Source organism: Scylla paramamosain, unplaced genomic scaffold (genome assembly GCF_035594125.1).
Source record: "Scylla paramamosain isolate STU-SP2022 unplaced genomic scaffold, ASM3559412v1 Contig9, whole genome shotgun sequence".
NCBI classification, from domain to species: Eukaryota; Metazoa; Arthropoda; class Malacostraca; order Decapoda; family Portunidae; genus Scylla; species Scylla paramamosain.
In genome coordinates this window covers 1124837-1143094 of record NW_026973674.1, presented here as the reverse complement: position 1 = coordinate 1143094, position 18258 = coordinate 1124837, and the positions used below count along the sequence as shown (strand labels likewise).

The 18258-nt window shown below is 45.0% G+C and overlaps 1 protein-coding gene across 5 annotated transcripts in view; it reads left to right on the top strand.

Annotated features, from left to right (window-relative positions):
- Window positions 1-12294, top strand: part of LOC135096947 (serine/threonine-protein phosphatase 6 regulatory ankyrin repeat subunit B-like) — a 104311-nt gene extending 92017 nt beyond the window's left edge. For all 5 annotated transcript variants that reach the window (XM_063998719.1, XM_063998715.1, XM_063998717.1 and 2 more), the window contains 3 exons: window positions 6401-6670; window positions 8024-8431; window positions 10235-12294. In XM_063998719.1, the coding sequence (XP_063854789.1) occupies window positions 6401-6670; window positions 8024-8431; window positions 10235-12166 (2610 nt within the window). In that variant the 3' untranslated portion in view covers window positions 12167-12294. The remainder of the gene's footprint in view (window positions 1-6400; window positions 6671-8023; window positions 8432-10234) is intronic.
- Window positions 12295-18258: the final 5964 nt, after the last annotated feature.

The window sequence follows — 18258 nt, the reverse complement described above, 5'->3', positions numbered from 1 at the left end:
GTTATGCGCTCAGCACACAAAGACGGGTCTCTGACACGGAAGCAGTAGTTATTCCAAGGAAAATCAGCAAAATACCTCCTCAGGTCCCCCCAATTAGCAGAGGCAAAACGCCAGAGGCACCTTCGCTTAGGGGGATCCTGAGGAGGGATTGGAGTGATAGGACAAGATAAAGATATGAGATTGTGATCGGAGGAGCCCAACGGAGAAGAAAGGGTGACAGCATAAGCAGAAGGATTAGAGGTCAGGAAAAGGTCAAGAATGTTGGGCGTATCTCCAAGACGGTCAGGAATACGAGTAGGGTGTTGCACCAATTGCTCTAGGTTATGGAGGATCGCAAAGTTGTAGGCTAGTTCACCAGGATGGTCAGTGAAGGGAGAGGAAAGCCAAAGCTGGTGGTGAACATTGAAGTCTGCAAGAATGGAAATCTCTGCAAAAGGGAAGAGGGTCAGAATGTGCTTCACTTTGGAAGTTAAGTAGTCAAAGAATTTTTTATATTCAGAGGAGTTAGGAAAGAGGTATACAGCACAGATAAATTTAGTATGAGAATGACTCTGTCGTCGTATCCAGATGGTGGAAAACTCGGAAGATTCAAGAGCGTGGGCACGAGAGCAGGTTAAGTCATTGCGCACATAAACGCAGCATCCAGCTTTGGATAGAAAATGAGGATAGAGAAAGTAGGAGGGAACAGAAAAGGGGCTACTGTCAGTTGCCTCAGACACCTGAGTTTCAGTGAGGAAAAGAAGATGAAGTTTAGAAGAGGAGAGGTGGTGTTCTACAGATTGAAAATTAGATATTAGACCGCGAATGTTGCAGAAGTTAATGAAGAAAAAGTTGAGGGGGGTGTCAAGACACTTAGGGTCGTCGACGGAAAGGCAGTCCGACCTGGGGACATTTATGGTCCCCTCTCCAGATGGGGACTCCGAGGCTGGTGTAGGAATCGCCATGAGTTTAAAATTTTTGAGTGAAGGGTGTGTGTGTTATTAGGTGCTTGTAGTTTCGTGTGGAGGAAGAGAGTTGTCTTTAGAGGGCAGGCTGTGACTGCCCCCTTGCGTTGTGACACACAAAGGGAAACGTTCAGTGAGGTCATAGCTGGGTTTAATGATAAGTTCACAGCACCCCCTGAACAGTGCTTTAGACCTCACTGGGAGTAATTATCGTTTCGGCAGGTGTCTACTGCCTCCTCCTTTTGGCCCTGCATGTCTGTTGCTTTTTATGTTGAAAGTGTTACCATTGCTGTCCACCAATAGTGGCTTACCTTTCAGAGAGGCAGCTTCAATTACCTTGTAGTGCAGGACTGATGACATACTTGAAGTCAGAGAGACATCAGGAATGTGCTCCTCTTCCATTACGTCTTCACCTAGTTCCTGATGTACGTGGAAAGAAGTGCTGATGTTGAATTCTTGATCTGCTTGTACTTCATGGCGCGCGTCAAGTGATGTAATGGAAGTCACAGACAGATTAGGAGTGTGCAATTCTTCCATTACTTCTGGCTCTTGATGAACAGAACTGCTGATGTTGAAATCAGGAGCTGTAAGACACAGTGCACAGCGCCAGTCCGGAAGCTCCCATTCCCCTCGCTGAAGTCGCCTTTAGTCTTGAAAGCTCACCCCCGTTTCACAGAGTCTGTGTTGCCACCTATAGCAAAGAAATAAAGCGGGTATAAGCAAAAGGGGTCTGCGACTTTGATTTCCATGTAAGTCCATCATTTCTTTTAATATGTAAATTACATTGAATCACTACACAACAATTTACAGATAATATAGATTTACTTTACTTTTATGCGATTATAGCATCTCTTGAGTTGCTCAGCTGTCCTTGGTAGGCTATCTGGGTTCATTGCCATAAATTATTTTCTTACTTCCTTCTTAAGGCACTTTTTTCGTGTTTTAATTGTCACTTTACTACACGTAGATTTGGCACCGCTGGACCCATGGGAATACCCCAACTCTCCCCCACCCCAGAAAGCTCAGTTAAGAAGGGTAATATATATACTCGTATATATATATATATATATATATATATATATATATATATATATATATATATATATATATATATATATATATATATATATATATATATATATATATATATATATATATATATATATATATATATATATATATATATATATATATATAACATTAGTGACAGTATATAATGGAAATAACAACAAATAAGTTACCTTGAACAGTTATCACACTGGAGTGCATGGTGACGGCCAGTGACCACCCTGTCACAAACTACACAAAGTGCAGCTGTGGGCTGTTTAGGGCGAACAGAGCGATGGCTTGGTGTCATCATGATGAGGCTTTAAAAATAATGATTCCACCAACAGAACGGCTTTTGACATGACCTCGCCTCTCTCTCTCTCTCTCTCTCTCTCTCTCTCTCTCTCTCTCTCTCTCTCTCTCTCTCTCTCTCTCTCTCTCTCTCTCTCTCTCTCTCTCTCTCTCTCTCTCTCTCTCTCTCTCTCTCTCTCTCTCTCTCTCTCTCTCTCTCTCTCTCTCTCTCTCTCTGAATGGAATGGGCACGCACACACACACACACACACACACACACACACATTGTATTGTATTCTACGTCTCTCTAGAAGATTGGACATGTACAGGAGCCCGATTTATATTATTTTGCTGTTTATTTTTAATTGGTATGTATGTGTGAGAATTTAGAATGTAATATATACGTGTAAATTATTATCATCGTCCTACAAAATGGGGCCGTCCTGGTAAACAAATGGCCGTCTGGTAAACACGGGGCCGTGGGGGAGGGCCGTCGTGGAGGGCCGTCGTGGTTAGGGGCCGTCTTGACGTTCTTCGATTCCTTATGGTGGACAAGACTTCTTCTTTTTTTTTTTTTTTCTTGTTAAGTTTTGATGTGATTTAAAAAAAAATCTTCATTCACTTCCCGTCACAAATCATTCATTTTTATTTTTTACCATCCGTCCACCATAAGGAACAGTAATTTATGAAATATATTAATTGCAAACTAGTCAAAAAGCATCAAAACTTAGCATAAAAAAACAGTTTTGCCCCTGTAAATACTCATCTACACTGTGCAGTTTACAGTTTACACCAGCTGCTCACAATAGCACTCCTGATAAAAAAACAAAAAAAAAAATTCAAAGAAAAAAAAAAACGCTCACTGGCAGCATTAATATAAGTTTCTGACGACTTAAACAATCCAAACCTCACCAACTTTCCCACCTAACCTGACTTAACCTAAACAACCTAACCTAACCTTCCTAACCTAACCTAACCTAACTCACCCAAACAACACCTAACCAACATTCCTAACCTGACTTAACAAAACTAAACCCAGCCAACCATCCTAACTAACCTAACCTAACTTTGCCAAACCAAACCTAACCAACCTAACCTAACCAAACCTAGCCTACCTACCAACCTAACCTAACCAAACCTAGCCTACCTACCAAACTTGACCAACTTAACTTAACCAAACCAAACTTAGCCTGCCTACCTAACTAACCTAACTTTCTAACTAACCTAATCTTAACACATCGGAAAAAAAAACAATAAATGTTCAGAAATCGTTGCTGGCGTCAGTATGTCACACACACACACACACACACACACACACACACACACACACACATGGACTTCATAATACGCAGCACGAGGAGCTCCAGCCAGTGAGATGCGTCATGAAAGCTTAAGTGAAGATGTATAGGTTGTGTCTGATTCAACAAGTGCACATAGCACTCTTGAAATGACAACTGCATTGACAACTTGAAGTGCATTGAGTAAACATTTATTTATGTACCCCTTCATCTCTTATTTGCTACTATCCTCTTGGCATCCTTAGGAAATAAATGTAGGTTTTTGAGACCATCCTTGTCCCTCTCCTCTCTCTCACACACACACACACACACACACACACACACACAGCAGGAATTCTTTGAAATTGCTAGTCTTGATCTTGATCTTGATGGTACAGGTGGCTCAGGATCACTCCGAAGCCAGGCCTTTGGATCGGCAACTCCTGTAGAAGGGGGAAAAAAAAAAAGAGAAACGAACAGCTCCTCTATCCTAATTGCTCCTACATCTGGCACGCCACATTCTCTCCAGAAACTCTTTCACCGCCTCAATCATCCTTTCATTCGCCTCTCTACACAGTCCCAGCAACAACACCATCCACTCCTTTCCTGTCTTCTCCACTCTTTCATTCCTATCATGCCCTAACTCAGTCAGTATCACTTGCATCATCTCATTCCTGTCTCTGGCATATTTCACACACTCCAGCACCACCGTCTCATCATCTCCCATGTCATCCGTCTCATCATCTCCCATGTCACACATCTGGCAAACTTTGCTGTGGGACTCAGACCATCAGTAACTCCTTGCATTCACATCCATACACTGTGGCTGTGCCCTCGCTCGGAAGAGAAGATCACCGCCCAGGCTTCCATCATACCACCTTTCATACCTCGGGGCCTCTTTCTCCTTGTACCATTCCAGGGTCTTCTTTCTTTCCATCTCATTCTTCCATTCATTCAGTCCCACATACTTCACTTCTTTGTCTATCTCATTCTTCCATTTTCTCACATCTTATTCAGCTCCCACTCTGCCTCCTCTTGTTACCACCCATTCACGCTCATTTTCATTCCTCCCAACCATTTTTATCGCCCACACAACTTGCGATCCATTTTTGTCATTCTCATGAACCTCTTTCTCCATTTGCTTCCACTTTCATTCCACAGGTACACCTTCCCTGCTATTCTTGCATCATCCATTCTCTCAATCCCAATCTTGTACCTAAGTGTGGCTTTTGTGAGTCTTTCCCTAAAGGTGCTCCATCCCATATCACCTTTCAAGGCTTCAACTGCTGTGCACCTCGGTGCACTCAGTACCATCCTTGCTACTCTATTCTGGCCTACTTCTAACTTATCAATTTCACTTTCTTTCCATGCAATCACATCCATAGCATACATTATACTTAGCACAGCCACACTCTTCCACACTTCTCTCAACACATCATACTTACTTGCTCTCATCCTTGCCGCGCTTCCGAGTCGACCTACCCACTGGTTTACCATACTTATCTTTTCATTCTTTGCCTTTGCACACCCACTGGGACTCATCCACATCCCTAAGTACTTGTAATCTTGCACCTGTTTCAACTCATTCTCTCCAAGTCTCCATACCACATTACTTTCATCCTCTGACCTATTCACAATCATTACCTTGCTTTTCTCGCTGTTAAACCTTACTCCAAAGTCTTTTCCATACCTATCCACAACATCCAACAAGCTTTAAAGCTCATCTGCCGATTCACTCATAATGACTACTTCATCTGCACAAAGAAACACACACACTTTATCATTCCCCACACTTGCCCCTACATTAATTTTTCTCATCCTGGCTGCTAGTTCCTCTGTACCACCATTCTTGTAGAGCTCATACGGTATATCTAATCTGGACCTGCTGCCTTGCCAGTCTTCTGCCTTCTCACACACCTCCTCCCTTCCTCCTAGCAGATTCTTTCATCCAATTCATCTGCATTCTTCCTTTCCAGTGTCACACATCCTTTTCTCACACTAAACATCTCACCTATCCCATCTACTTCTTCCAAGAACCCTTTGCTTGCCTCCCTGATTCCCTCCTTCTCTGTTATAACTACACCATCCACTTTCAGACTCTCCACACCAACACTGCCTGACATTCTCACCTCTCATGAACTTGTACCATTCACAGTCACCTTTCATACCTTTCTCCCTTAAAGACTGAATCACACTCCTTTCACTCTTTACTTTAGCATTCGTTATTATTCCTCTTGTCAACCGCTGCTGCTTCCTATACATTGCCCATGCATTCTGATACTCATTCTCTGCCTCATCGCTTTCATGCCTCTTTTTCCTCAGCTATCTACACTGTCTACTCATTCTACTTCGCTCCTTCCTAGCCGCTCTGATTTCATCATTCCACCATGGTTTACATACATTCTTTCTTCTACCTACTCTCACAAACCCTATCCGTCTTTGAGCAGCACCCATTACGTTTCTCATTCAGATGTTCCACGTCATGCACACTTTCGTCATTTTTCAGTTTTTGACTACCGCCTTGGATCCTACTTGGCGACCGGCATCTCAGTGGTCTTTTTTATTTTGCTGGATTTTTGTTACCCTTGCCCTGTGTTCCCGCTATATAAAAAATGAAAAAGCACACACACACACACACACACACACACACACACACACACACACACACAGGCCATAACAATGCACACTGACACATCGCCACAGCCACCAGTGAACACTTATGTCGCCACCAAGCGAAACTTTCTGAAAACCGTGACATTATTATATTATTATATCACATTATATTATGTAGCTTTCATTGCGATACCATCAGCACCATGGTTTCCCTTCTCTCTCCGGCAGAGCTACAAGCTTCCTGAAGAACTGCATGAGGAGCTGCTCTCAACAGTCAGTCGCCGGGACGACGTGCAGGCGGTGTCCACCCTCATATGTAAGGGCGCGCCCATAGAGCTCCTGGGTGGCCTTTCTGTCCTCAGACTGGCTGTCACCACCGACCGCATACACCCCGTCAGCCTGCTGCTGGCTAGCGGTGCACCGCTGCCTGCCAGCCTGCTGCAGGAGGCTTGGCAGAGCCCTGACGTGACTCACAGGGTGCTGGCCACCCTCACCACCGTGAGTACCTTCCCTTCCCTGTCTCACAGAACTACCTCACTGTAAAGGTGAGGACGAGCACCGGTACTGGACCCAAGTCTCAGCGGTGTCTCCTTTGCAGAGTGAAAAGTGTTTGAACAACTTGGGTGAGTTATAGGTCTGTTGGTTGTAGAGGACGAGCCTTTGTGTTTCAGTGCCGTCAGTTTCAGGTTTTAGTGCTGCACATGACAGACCTGCAGCACACCAAACCTGTCCAACATTACAGATCATGCAACAGAATCTTGTCATTTCATAAAAGAACACTTCAATGTAATGTTTAGAACAAGCAATGAAGTAGATCTCATAATACTTGAATCCATGTTAATTCATTATTATAATCCTAAAAGTAATTGTAATAAGGCTTGTCAAACCTAATATTTGGAATAATTTTTTGTATTTTTCCTTTTTTTTCGGACAAGGTAAGGTTGTATTTGTACATGCACTTTTAGATTTGTGACACTTAATGACACTTCTGCATAGCTGCCCTCTCTCTCTCTCTCTCTCTCTCTCTCTCTCTCTCTCTCTCTCTCTCTCTCTCTCTCTCTCTCTCTCTCTCTCTCTCTCTCTCTCTCTCTCTCTCTCTCTCTCTCTCTCTCTCTCTCTCTCTCTCTCTCTCTCTCTCTCTCTCTCTCTCTCTCTCTCTCTCTCTCTCTCTCTCTCTCTCTCTCTCTCTCTCTCTCTCTCTCTCTCTCTCTCTCTCTCTCTCTCTCTCTCTCTCTCTCTCTCTCTCTCTCTCTCTCTCTCTCTCTCTCTCTCTCTCTCTCTCTCTCTCTCTCTCTCTCTCTCTCTCTCTCTCTCTCTCTCTCTCTCTCTCTCTCTCTCTCTCTCTCTCTCTCTCTCTCTCTCTCTCTCTCTCTCTCTCTCTCTCTCTCTCTCTCTCTCTCTCTCTCTCTCTCTCTCTCTCTCTCTCTCTCTCTCTCTCTCTCTCTCTCTCTCTCTCTCTCTCTCTCTCTCTCTCTCTCTCTCTCTCTCTCTCTCTCTCTCTCTCTCTCTCTCTCTCTCTCTCTCTCTCTCTCTCTCTCTCTCTCTCTCTCTCTCTCTCTCTCTCTCTCTCTCTCTCTCTCTCTCTCTCTCTCTCTCTCTCTCTCTCTCTCTCTCTCTCTCTCTCTCTCTCTCTCTCTCTCTCTCTCTCTCTCTCTCTCTCTCTCTCTCTCTCTCTCTCTCTCTCTCTCTCTCTCTCTCTCTCTCTCTCTCTCTCTCTCTCTCTCTCTCTCTCTCTCTCTCTCTCTCTCTCTCTCTCTCTCTCTCTCTCTCTCTCTCTCTCTCTCTCTCTCTCTCTCTCTCTCTCTCTGCGCACGGTGCTTACCTGATGTGGTGACCATCCTTTCCTCACAGGCCTACTGCTGCCGGCTGCGTGCAGAGCAGCGTCGCTTGGAAAAGATCAGCAGTGGCCTTGTCGAGGGCATCGACAATCTAGTGAGAACCATCGAGGGAAATACTCCTTGGCAGGCAGCCTGGCGATGGGGAAAGGAGACTGACCGGCCAGCACTGAGCGACCTCCTGGCAAAGGCAGCGGCTGCCAACTGCCCCGTGACTGCCGCCTTCCTGCATAGGGCGGGAGGGTGGACAGTCTTTAATGGAGCCTCTGGTGGCACTGCCCTCCACGCTGCCCTGGAGGCTGGACACAAAGGGATGGCCGAGCTGCTGATCAGGGACCTTGGGGGCTGCCCGTACGTGCCGGACACACATGGTCGTCTTGCAGTGCACATGATGCCTCACGAGGAGCAACAGAGGCTGGAGCAGGTGAGGCTGCTTGTCTGTGTACTCTTTTGGATGGCGGCATGAACTCACTTCACCAGCTGATGAAAACTTCAGCACCTATCGCGCTTATTTCGTCTGTTACGCCTCTTTGGTCACACTCCTGTAATAATCCTGACACACGCATACACTACATGGAATTTGTCACCTAAGAAAATATTGGAAAATATTGAAATAACATGACCGTTTCCATCAGAGTGCTGGATTTGGTTAGGCTAAGTTTAGCTTAATATTTAGTTCACTAAGTTCATTGCTGATTCTTTCGTTGCTTAGATTATGATTTAAAAAATCATAATTTCACCCAGAAATAAAGTAATTATCTCATAAATAGTAGGCTAGGATGATTTACATTCAACCCAAAATATTTCTATGTAACAACGAGGGACAGAGAAAAAGATGACTCATTAAGTGGCTGGCTGGCACAGCAGTTTGGTGAATGTCAGACAGATATTGAAAGGGAGGAATTTAAGTCACAAGAAGTCATCATAATAATGGATATGGTTTGCTGAAGGCACAGCTGATGTATTTTCACACCTTCCTCCTTTTTAGTGCTGGCGTGGTTAATTCTTTCGTCAAGAACTGACTCGTTTTATCTAATGAGGCTGCTCCGGCATACCAGCGTTACCGAATCGGCGCTTTTCGTTTTGTTATGATAGTCACCAGGTTGGGGATTACCGAAGCCATGAAAACACCAGCTGTGAAAGTGGCTGGAGGTGTCACCAGGTATGGTAAGGCTTTCAATTGGGAATGTTACCAAGCGACTGTGAAATTGGCCCTTTGATATTTCTCCCTTGTCTAATGATTCCCTCAATACCGCAGCAACGGCTCGCTAAGCTCACCCGTGCACTTCTGCAATGCTCTAAGATGATGTCATCTGGCCCTGGAGATTTATCTATCTGTTTATCTGTTTAATGATGCTGTCCTTGCTTATGGCGATATAGACAGATGGGGGAATTGAGTTTTTGTGGCACTGAATAATACTAAGTTTGCTTTTGACCTAGTCAGAAAATTCAGAAACGAGAAACCTCCCCCCCATAGATGACGCGTGTCACAACGCCTCAGAGGTGTGTGGAATATTGTACAAGACAAGACATTATTTAACAATAAAGTCACTTATTAGTATGTGCTGTGCCATATGCTGTCCTCCTCTGCTTTGTTGTGTTCCCATCTGGGTCAGCACATGGCCGTCATTTATCAAAAAGTTATCGTGATAAAAATAAATAAATAAATAAATCAGAGGTATGCTTTCCCTGGGAAAATTGTAGTCCACAGCTAAAGTTGCTTCATTAATGACATTGTTTAATTTCTCATCTATACACAAATCACTTTCATTGTTCTTAATTTATAAAAATCTCACAAAGCACAGGAAATGAAGTGCCTAGGCTACTGGATGGTGTTCACCAAAGTAGAAGCATCAACATGAATTTTATGTAGCCACAGCTTGGAGCATCCTCTTACCAAAACAGCACGCTGTGTTTTGAACCAAACGTTTTCAGTAGTCTACCTTTGCACAACAAACTTCTTACTCATATCATGAATATTATGCAGCTCAATTATGGTATTATATTATATTACTATTACTTACTATTTGATTCTATTAGTTGACCAATTAATCTATTTGTATTTTTAATCTTGCCTAATAAACATCTCCAATCAGGCAGACAAATGCTAATATACGTATGTAATCCTCGATTTCTATCATCATTTCTAACATATCTATGTGTATGCAGCAATAAAGGGTTATTTACTTGTTTATATATTCACCGCTCTCTTTCTCTTTGCACACAGAAGCTCTTTATGGCGGAGCGTGAAAAACTGAAGAATATGGAGCTTCGCTTGAAAGCAGATCACGAGAAGATCACAGCACGGACAGCGCTGTGTATACAAGAGGATCTTTTTGAGAGCCACAAGAAGGGCGAGGGTAAGAATGTCTCCTTACCTGATGGCCACGCTGCCCTGCTGCTGGCCTCGCGCAAAGGTCTCCTGCAGCTGACTCATCTTATACTGCAAGAGGGTCACTTCCCCGTGGACGAGGTGCTGGACCACACCTGCGGCACCACCGCCCTCCACCAGGCGGCCTCGCACGGCCAGGACGGATGCGTGGCGCTGCTGCTGAGCGCTGGCGCCAACCCACAGCAGCGTGACACATATGGCCAGACACCCCCTCACCTGGCCGCCATGTTTGGCCATAAAAGTACTTTTGAACTCCTGGCACTCCAAGTGACGCAGGACCCTCCATGCCGCGCGGGCAACACGAGCACACAGGTGAGAGAAAATTTTAAAGTGTTTCACAATATGTATTACAAATATAAGCGTAATCTATTAAACCCAATCGACCGACGTGACCCGGAAAGCGTCATAAGAAATCTTGTGAGATCCATAGGCCTGCAAGAGCTGCAGGAGGAGGCTCAGCGGGTGGCTGTGGATCTATCAAAGGGCGAGGCCCTTGAGGTAAAGGAGGCGGTCATGGCAGAAATAAGCATCATCATGAATAAGGTGTCAGCCGCTGATGCCACGTACCGCGGCGACCTGAGGCTGGCGGGCAGTTCTCAGGACGGGTCTAAGCTTTACGCCCCTGACGAATTTGATATAAACCTCGTGATTCACAAGGATGACGTAGGAATAACTGTTAGCGAGAGAGAGAAGGAGGAAGCCCCGCTGAAAGGCAGGTTACAGATTTCTGTGAAGACTGACAATCCCCACCTTGAGGGTAATAGATTTATGGCCAGTTTGTACGAGGAGGTGCACCGGTGCCTCGCTGGCCACACCCTGCAGGACAAAAGACTGAGCCTGGTGCCGCCGGGCCTGACCAGCACGCAAGTGGGCGTGGGACTCTCTCTGGCCTGGCAGGGGCGAGAGTATCCACTGTTGCTGGTCGGCGTGGACCTGGTGCCAGTGCTTGAGGTGCCATGGCTGGAGCAAGTTTTCAGACCGTTCCTCACTCCTGAGGACACCACCACCATGCAGCTCAGTAATGCTGCTGATGGAACATGGCGCTGCAGTTTTGCCTTGACAGAGGCTGAGGTGCTGGGGACGTTAACACCCGCAGAGTGCCAGGTGCAGCTGATGGGGAAAAGTACTTCTTTCCCGCCTCAAGCCCGAGCGCTGGATGCCTCGGCACAAAAAGAGCTTTTTCAAATGGTTCGCCACACGGGAGTGGAACATCGCGGTGCCAAGCGGGTTCTGTTTCAAGAACGCCCTCCTGCGGTGGCTGGAGCACAGGCGGTCGAGGGAGGTAGAGCTTGGGGCTGGCCAAGAGCACGACCACACCAAGGAGTTGGGGGCTGGACAGGTGCAGGACCACACCAAGGAGTTGGGGGTTGGACAGGTGCAGGACCACACCAAGGAGTTGGGGGCTGGACAGGAAAGGGACCACACCAAGGAGTTGGGGGCTGGACAGGTGCAGGACCACACCAAGGAGTTGGGGGCTGGACAGGAGGGGGACCAAACCAAGGAGTTGGGGGCTGGACAGGAGAGGGACCACACCAAGGAGTTGGGGGCTGGACAGGAGAGGGACCACACCAAGGAGTTGGGGGCTGGACAGGAGAGGGACCACACCAAGGAGTTGGGGGCTGGACAGGTGCAGGACCACACCATGGAGTTGGGGGCTGGACAGGAGGGGGACCACACCAAGGAGTTGGGGGCTGGACAGGAGAGGGACCACACCAAGGAGTTGGGGGCTGGACAGGAGGGGGATCATACAAAGGAGTTGGAGGGTGAACGGAAGGGGGACCATACAAAGGAGTTGGAGGGTGAACGGAAGGGGGACCACACCAAGTGGTTGGAGCCGGGGCGGGAGGGAGACCCCGCCAGATGGCTGGTGGTGTTCAGATTGATGTGTGCGAACACCAAGGAGATGGAGGGTGAACGGAAGGGTGACCACGCCAAGTGGTTGGAGCCGGGACGGGAGGGGGACCCCGCCAGATGGCTGGTGGAGGTGTTCAGATTGATGTGTGCGAACCCAGAAGAGACACGAGAGAACCTGACAACTCAAAACAGCTCCGCCTACTTTGGAGGAGACTGTGAGGGGCGGAAACCTGGGGACGGGGCGCCCGTCATCGTGCAGTGCCTGGAGGAGGGTTTGGAAATGTTGTGCTCTGGCTTGGCCTCTGCCAAGACAACCAGGCGGCGGCGACGAAAGTATTAGATGCAGAAGATGCAGACCATTGTAACCATTAGCTGTGAGCTGCGCCACGCGTCGTAAGATTTCCTACCACCCCCCCCAACACACACACACACACACACACACACACACACACACACACACACACACACACACACACACACACACACAGAGGAACGCAAGTGCTTGGTGCTCGATTTTCAGATTAAGTAGTTTATATAGCCAATTAGTTGTGGACTCGATATAAAGAAAAATATATATTTTCATGGCGCGAGCCTAGTGAGAGAAGATACTCTGTTAATAGGCTCTCTCATCTGTGTGCACTTGTTGGCCCCTGTAATACTGCAGGTTGAGTAATGTGATGGTGCAAGCTGAGGTAATGCCACCTTTGGCCAGTAAGTACAGCAGGGTAAGATAATAGTCAACTTGCATGTTGTATGGTGAAACAGGCTCTACATAAATCTCTGAATTCATGGATGATAGGCCTATAAGTTTTTGATATTCATTTGCAAACGGCAGTGCCATTAAGACATCATATATTTAGTACAGGTTTATTAAGACAATGTCTGGTCTGGGTGTAAATAAAGCACTTCGGCTTGACAAGATAATGACAAATAAGTTTTCAAATCAAAATGGAATGTCACATTTGTAGCACCAAGTACCAAATGCAGATGGTAATTGGTTAAAACAAACTGTTAAGTTAAGGACTTGTGCTATTGATAGGCAGAGATTGTCTGAACAAACTTATAAAAGGCCAGCATGTCTTAATCATAAGATGGTGACAAGGGAAGGAAAATTACACAAGTATTTATCTGTTCTCCATAAACAACACTCACGTGCCGTAAGTGTGTTCAAGTGTGCAAATCATCAGCTGCCCATTGTAAGTGGTAGTGAAGGAATGCAAGTGTAGAAGAGTGCATCTGTTCTTTATGTGATCTTAATGGTGCAGGAGATGAAACTCACTTTTCATTCAAATTGCCTTTTTTTTTTTTTTTTAACAAATAGCTGAAAAAATATGTCAAGAAATATTGCTTCACTAATGTAAATGCAACAAAGATAGGGTAATTCCTTGGAGAGAGAAACGTGACTGTCTTATTAAGTAGTGTTAAGTTCATCAAATAAATAACTTGTTATTTTAAAGAAAACTTATAAGAATTGTTACCAGATAAGTGACGTCTGTATTCGGTGACTACAGTATAACAATTTGTACTCTCATACCCCGCCTGGGGTCGCTTTCAAACCTTTCAATCACACTTCTCATATTTGCAAACTTATGTATGTAAATTAACCATTGCCTTGTATTATTTTCATGAACACAAAACTATTTCTCTTTGTATTATGGAAAGTGTTGTGTGAGTAAATCAAACACAAAAACTCATGTCTTTATTTCAAGCCTTCTGAATAATTTTGTTACTTTTATATATGTATATATATATATATATATAGAGAGAGAGAGAGAGAGAGAGAGAGAGAGAGAGAGAGAGAGAGAGAGAGAGAGAGAGAGAGAGAGAGAGAGAGAGAGAGAGAGAGAGAGAGAACAATCTCACAGTACAGTCTCATGTTGAATCCAGTGTGTACCAATGAGTTCTCCGTCATTAAATGAGCCACCCCCGTCCCCATGTGTTTTATTGGCACACATATCAACATATCAACGACTTGCCACAACCTCCAAGCTGCCAGAATCACCACTTCACTCTGGTTCTCCACGCTGCCAACACTCCAAGCATCATTATCGACTGGGCAAGTAACAAGCATCATCACTCCATCAACTCCACAACAACACAGGCGACTAGTCAGCACAGAAACACTGGTGGGTGGGTCGCCATCACTGGTCACACACACTGCCAGCAAAACACTCTTAGAAAAAATGGTGGCAAACATCTTTCATACGTTTTCATTCGTTAGGTCACACAAACACAACCGATACAGTAATATCATCATTGTCTTATTTCTGTTATGGTCATTATAAGTATTACCATTACTACTATTACCATTATTGATTTTATTATTATTATCAATATTATTATTATTATTATTATTATTATTACTATTATTATTATTATTATTATTATTATTATTATTATTATTATTATTATTATTATTATTATTATTTTTATTATTATTATTATTACATTTATTATTACTACCATTGCATCATCATCATCAACATCATCATCATAGGTTGCGGAAAACAGACGGGAGATGAAGGATGCAGACAGGTTAGGTTTCCAAAGCAAAGTGAAGCAAAACAACAACAACAAGACAGCAAAATAATAAAAAGAAATAGTAATAATGAAAGAATATAAGAAAAAGAGCCTGAAGTATAGCGAGGAAGTGCAACAAGTCAGGAGGGAAGAGAAGTGGAGGGTCGAGGCACAGCTGACGAGGTGGAGGGAGGCGTCACGGCGCTCCTGAGGCACAGCAAAGGAAAGTGTACATAGAGGGAGTGGAAAGGGAGGGGGGGGGGGAGGGACAGGGAAAGGCTGGGAGGGTACCATGCTATGTTAATGTATGCTGGTAAATGAGAGTGCTGTAACTGTTGTTGTTGTTGTTGTTGTTGTTGATGCGGTTGTTGTTGCTGTCAGGGTCATTATTATTGTCATTATTACCATTGTTATTATTGTGATTGTTGTCGTTGTGGTGGTAGGTCGTAATGAAGTGCATCTCCATTGTCTTTTCTTTCATCCAAGTATTTCCTGACAAGTGCAATATTTCCGAGATGGCACTTCCTGCTGCCCTCAACACCTGTTTTATCTCATCTTTCAGTGATGGAGATAAAACAGGTAGGAGGAGGCAGTAGACACCTGCCGAAACGATAATTACTCCCAGTGAGGTCTAAAGCACTGTTAAGGGGGTGCTGTGAACTTATCATTAAACCCAGCTGTGACCTCACTGAACGTTTCCCTTTGTGTCTCACAACACAAGGGGGTAGTCACAGCCTGCCCTCTAAAGACAACTCTCTTCCTCCACACAAAACTACAAGCACCTAATAACACACACACCCTTCACTCAAAAAATTTTAAAATCATGGCGACTCCTACACCAGCCTCGGAGTCCCCATCTGGGGAGGGGACCATAAATGTCCCCAGGTCGGACTGCCTTTCCGTCGACGACCCTAAGTGTCTTGACACCCCCCTCAACTTTTTCTTCATTAACTTCTGCAACATTCGCGGTCTAAGATCTAATTTTCAATCTGTAGAACACCACCTCTCCTCTTCTAAACCTCATCTTCTTTTCCTCACTGAAACTCAGGTGTCTGAAGCAACTGACAGTAGCCCCTTTTCTGTTCCCTCCTACTTTCTCTATCCTCATTTTCGATCCAAAGCTGGATGCTGCGTTTATGTGCGCAATGACTTAACTTGCTCTCGTGCCCACGCTCTTGAATCTTCCGAGTTTTCCACCATCTGGCTACGACTACAGAGTCATTCTCATACTAAATTTATCTGTGCTGTATACCTCTCACCTAACTCCTCTGACTATAAGAAATTCTTTAACTACTTAACTTCCAAAGTGGAGCACATTCTGACCCTCTTCCCTTTTGCAGAGATCTCCATTCTTGGAGACTTCAATGTTCACCACCAGCTTTGGCTTTCCTCTCCCTTCACTGACCATCCTGGTGAACTAGCCTACAACTTTGCTATCCTCCATGACCTAGAGCAATTGGTGCAACACCCTACTCGCATTCCTGACCGTCTTGGAGATACGAACAAACATTCTTGACCTTTTCCTGACCTCTAATCCTTCTGCTTATGCTGTCACCCTTTCTTCTCCGTTGGGCTCCTCCGATCACAATCTCATATCTTTATCTTGTCCTATCACTCCAATCCCTCCTCAGGATCCCCCTAAGCGAAGGTGCCTCTGGCGTTTTGCCTCTGCTAGTTGGGGGGACCTGAGGCGGTATTTTGCTGATTTTCCTTGGAATGACTACTACTTCCGTGTCAGAGACCCGTCTTTGTGTGCTGAGCGCATAACAGAGGTGATAGTGTCTGGCATGGAGGCGTACATTCCTCACTCTTTTTCTCGTCCTAAACCTTCTAAACCTTGGTTTAACACAGCTTGTTCTCGTGCTATACATGATAGAGAGGTGGCCCACAAAAGGTACTTAAGCCTTCCTTCACCAGAATCTCATGCACTTTATATTTCTGCCCGGAACCATGCCAAGTCTGTTCTCCAACTAGCCAAAAACTCCTTCATTAACAGAAAATGTCAAAACCTTTCAAGATCTAACTCCCCTCGTGATTTCTGGCATCTAGCCAAAAATGTCTCCAATAACTTTGCTTCTTCTTCTTTCCCTCCTCTACTTCAACCAGATGGCACCACTGCTATCACATCTATTTCTAAAGCTGAACTCTTTGCTCAAACCTTTGCTAAAAACTCTACCTTGGACGATTCTGGGCTTGTTCCTCCCTCTCCTCCACCCTCTGACTACTTCATGCCACGTTTTAAAATTCTTCGTAATGATGTTTTCCATGCCCTCGCTGGCCTAAACCCTCGGAAGGCTTATGGACCTGATGGGGTCCCTCCTATTGTTCTCCGAAACTGTGCCTCCGTGCTTGCACCTTGCCTAGTCAAACTCTTTCAGCTCTGTCTGTCAACATCTACCTTTCCTTCTTGCTGGAAGTTTGCCTACATTCAACCTGTTCCTAAAAAGGGTGACCGCTCTAATCCCTCAAACTACCGTCCTATTGCTTTAATTTCCTGCTTATCTAAAGTTTTTGAATCTATCCTCAACAGGAAGATTCTTAAACATCTATCACTTCACAACCTTCTATCTGATCGCCAGTATGGGTTCCATCAAGGCCGCTCTACTGGTGATCTTCTGGCTTTCCTTACAGAGTCTTGGTCATCCTCTTTTAGAGACTTTGGTGAAACTTTTGCTGTTGCCTTGGACATATCAAAAGCCTTTGATAGAGTCTGGCACAAAGCTTTGATTTCCAAACTACCCTCCTACGGTTTCTATCCTTCTCTCTGTAACTTCATCTCAAGTTTCCTTTCTGACCGTTCTATTGCTGCTGTGGTAGACGGTCACTGTTCTTCTCCTAAATCTATTAACAGTGGTGTTCCTCAGGGTTCTGTCCTGTCACCCACTCTCTTCTTATTATTCATTAATGATCTTCTAAACCAAACTTCTTGTCCTATCCACTCTTATGCTGATGATACCACCCTGCACTTTTCCACGTCTTTTCATAGACGTCCAACCCTTCAGGAGGTAAACATATCACGCAGGGAAGCCACAGAACGCCTGACTTCTGATCTTTCTAAAATTTCAGATTGGGGCAGAGCAAACTTGGTATTGTTCAATGCCTCAAAAACTCAATTCCTCCATCTATCAACTCGACACAATCTTCCAGACAACTATCCCCTCTTCTTCAATGACACTCAACTGTCCCCCTCTTCTACACTGAACATCCTCGGTCTGTCCTTTACTTATAATCTGAACTGGAAACTTCACATCTCATCTCTAGCTAAAACAGCTTCTATGAAGTTAGGTGTTCTGAGACGTCTCCGCCAGTTTTTCTCACCCCCCCAGCTGCTAACTCGGTACAAGGGCCTTATCCGTCCATGTATGGAGTATGCTTCACATGTCTGGGGGGGTTCCACTCATACTGCTGTTCTAGACAGGGTGGAATCAAAAGCTTTTCGTCTCATCAACTCCTCTCCTCTAACTGACTGTCTTCATCCTCTCTCT